Genomic DNA, 3,500 nt, shown 5'->3' on the forward strand with positions numbered 1-3,500 from the left:
TAAATAACAGTTATTCTACCAAAATTGGTGATGAATTGTACTTTGTGCACGGTTAAGAAATATCCCAGACCAGGGATTTTTGTTTAATTCTTGCTTGAAGTAGACGAAGCAAAGTAGCAAAGTAATGAAAATTATGAAATCATGAAAATAAGGTGACTGATGCATGCACATCAGCAGCATAACAAGGAACCATCCTTTGGAATTATTTTCATTGACATTTGAGCTCTCACTTTCTGTCTTCGTCAAAAATATCATCATATTAGCATGTTCAATGAGATGAAAAAAGCGATTGTTAAGTTTATGGACTTTGGTCACAGAATAATCACTTTCGTTTTAACTTGATTTACATACAAACAACAAAAAGGTTTTGACTTGACATGGCCTACAAAATATTAGGAGGCTCTTGTTTTGTCATGTGTTCATTCACATATCTTTATCTGAATCTAAACCTCAAAAAACTCAAATCAAATTGGTACATGTTTATGAGTTTGTAACCATAAAGCTCTTAAAATGGCGGAATATAACAGCTTGTTCTTGCAATTGCTTGTACTAGTTTTGCTTCTTTTCTTGGCACATAAATTTCTCAAATCTATATCGTCCAGAGGAAATGCTGTATGCAATGGAAACAATAGACGCCTCAACTTCCTTGAGAGGTATTATGTATCTGCATCAACATTGAATGAAGGATATGCAAACATATCTTGTGTTGTATTACTCTCATCTAAAAAAAGTCTGTTGTTTAAAGATGTTTACGATTCTCTGGTACTTCTAGTAAAGCGTCAACCTATGCTGAGATGTGTGATTTCAACCAAGAAAGATGGCGAACTTTACTATGAGATAAAGAATATTGAAGATGCTATTCCGCTCTTTGATATCAAGAAATCTGATGATAAAATTTCTGAGTGGAAAGAATTAATATACAAGTACACCTCAACGGTTCATAAGAACGATTTATCATGGAAAGCTGTTATACTTCAACAGGAATATAATACCACAACACAGGTTTATACAAATATGATAATGTTTGCTTTTAAACATTCTTGTATCGATGGCATTTCTACAGTTAAGTTTGTGGAGCAATTTATAAATAGTCTTAATGAGATAACCGATGGAATTAGCTATGACGAAAAAGAAATTTCAAGTCTAAAACTGTTACCAAGTGCGCACAGTTTGATTACGCAGGATAACGTCGGCCATACTTTGTTTCGCTTCATTACTAATTGCTTTGGCGTTCGCCCGATCTTGACCTTTCTATTTGAGCAAATGGTTTTATACAAACTTAAGAAGAAAGCCCTTAATCCATTTTATCAAAAATACCCACCACTCTCTTTGGATACTGTCCTTCCAGAATCAGTTGAGCGTTTAGAAATAAAAACATTTAATGAAGAAGAAACAAAGACGATTGTTGAAGCTTGCAAAGCCAATGGCTGTACAGTTACAGGAGCAATAACGGCTGCTACGAATTTGGCATTTTACCAATTATTGGATGAGAAAGATAAAAAAATGTTGAATTTAGAAACAACGTTTGCCTGCAACAACCGATCTTACGGCAACAAAAAACCTCAAAATGATTACTTGGGACTGTTTATATATGTATTTTCTTATCACATGAATTATTCTCAACCTGATCTGCACAAGTTTTGGACCATGGCAAAAGAAAATACTATAAAATTGAAACAGCTTGTTAAAATAAAAGCATTTGTTAAAGAATTCACTTTAATGTCTTGCAGTGGATTTCATCCAAATACGTTGGTGAATCTTAGATTGAAAGATGACAGCATTTGGAAATCTACCAGCAATGCGATTTCAAATTATGGCGTGTTTCATATTGAAAGCTCTCGTGGACCATCAACAAACTTTAAAATTGAAAACTGCTATATTCATGGGATTTACCACAAAGCAGATTTTCTTCTTCGGCATAATATTTGTACTGTAAACGGAAAACTGACCTGGATGATAAGAAGTGATGCAACCATTTCAGATGATCATGCTCAGCAAATGAGTCATTTATGTTTTAATGAACTTAGTAAAAACTGCTGCCTTATGGCTAAAGTATAGGCAAAAATACCACGGAGGAATGCCAACAAATTCATGAAATATTTAGATCAGCTTTAAAGATCCTGTTTTCGAGGTAGCATTGCATGATTTTTTCTGTACCAATCAGAATTTATAACAGCTTAGTAGGTTTTAATTTTCTTTAACCAGATTAACTAAATGACAATGTATTTTCCAGTTAAGGTGTAGCACAGAAAATATCATAAACTCTCAATTTTTCATTAAATAATTCCTGTCTCTTTTATTTATGTGTTTTTAAGCGTAGCTTTTGGAGAGCCGCTTATAAATGAATTTGGATCACAACATTAAATTGCAATTGTATTGCCATTGTTTTTTGTCAAATTGCACTGGCAATAGGCACTCCTGATAATGCAATTTATGAGCTCGAGGCCAAGGGCAGTTAGGCTTTGAGGTAAGAAATTTGCCTTGGCATCACGATTAGATAAGAAATTTTTATGGCGGGAACATTTAAAAACGCTGGAAGTGGTTTCAAAGCAAATGGGCAGTCAAAAAAACGACGAGTTAGCAAAAATCGTATAGATAGCTGTAAGACAACAAGAAAAATATTTAAAGAAGTGAGTACTTCCATAAACAACGAAATAGTGGTACGCATATTTGGCATGTTTAATAATCAACTGTGCACGATTCAAGCAAAACAGTAAATTGAGGCCCATTCACACGATCCGATTTGTCTGATCCCATTGTTTCGGTTCCGAATTTTGGTTGCTTGTTCTAGCGGCCTGATATTTTTTTCGCGAAATAGCCTGCCTATAGGAGTTACAATGCAACACAAACAACCCGAAAGCCATGGCGACAAGTAACAATCTCTCAAATCCCTCAATAAACAAATTCTCGAAACAAGATTCAAATTTCTGACCACGAGGCTAAGAGAATTATTGCTGTTGCTGTTTTTATTGCCGTTGTTGTAAAAAGGAAAAGGCATGCAAACCGAAAAACGCAGTGTGTGGCAAAAGAGTTGGATTGCAAGTAGAAACGAAAGAGATGCTTATCGTGCCCTTGTTCAAGAACTGAGGTTCGAAGACAAAGAAAGCAATCGACGGTGTTTGGGAATGGACATAAATACATTTGAGGTATAAGCAATGACAAGTTAAAAGCTATTTTTATATCTATAAATTGCTGGTATATATATTTTACTTTTAATATCAAAAAAATTTTTTAACACAAACTATAATGTATCATTTTTGAAAGGTCAAAGTAAAAGAATCTTGTAGCCTGATGTCATTTCACCAAATAAAAGACACTAATAACCCCCTCCCCCCCGGTAAAAGGGACAGCAAATAGTTATAGTAGATGGGCTATGTAATTTAGATTACTTGTTTTTCATGTTTTTTAGGAACTTCTTGAAAAATTAAAACGTGTCTTGCAAAGAAAATCAACGACTTTCCATCACATTGAGGTTTCTTGTAACTGAGGAAAGCTACTCA

General features: G+C 34.3%; 1 protein-coding gene across 1 annotated transcript; it reads left to right on the forward strand.

The window, feature by feature from the left end:
* Positions 1–510: 510 nt before the first annotated feature.
* On the forward strand, positions 511–2,058 carry LOC124454175. The gene has a single exon (XM_047004982.1). It carries the CDS (start codon positions 511–513, stop codon positions 2,056–2,058), a length of 1,548 nt encoding a protein of 515 aa, XP_046860938.1.
* Positions 2,059–3,500: the final 1,442 nt, after the last annotated feature.

The sequence above is a fragment of the Xenia sp. Carnegie-2017 genome, unplaced genomic scaffold (genome assembly GCF_021976095.1).
Source record: "Xenia sp. Carnegie-2017 unplaced genomic scaffold, XeniaSp_v1 HiC_scaffold_3, whole genome shotgun sequence".
NCBI lineage: Eukaryota > Metazoa > Cnidaria > Anthozoa > Malacalcyonacea > Xeniidae > Xenia > Xenia sp. Carnegie-2017.

Excerpts from the sequence above, each read along its gene's own strand:
- LOC124454175 (XM_047004982.1), top strand. The coding sequence starts at position 511 with ATGGCGGAATATAACAGCTTGTTCTTGCAATTGCTTGTACTAGTTTTG.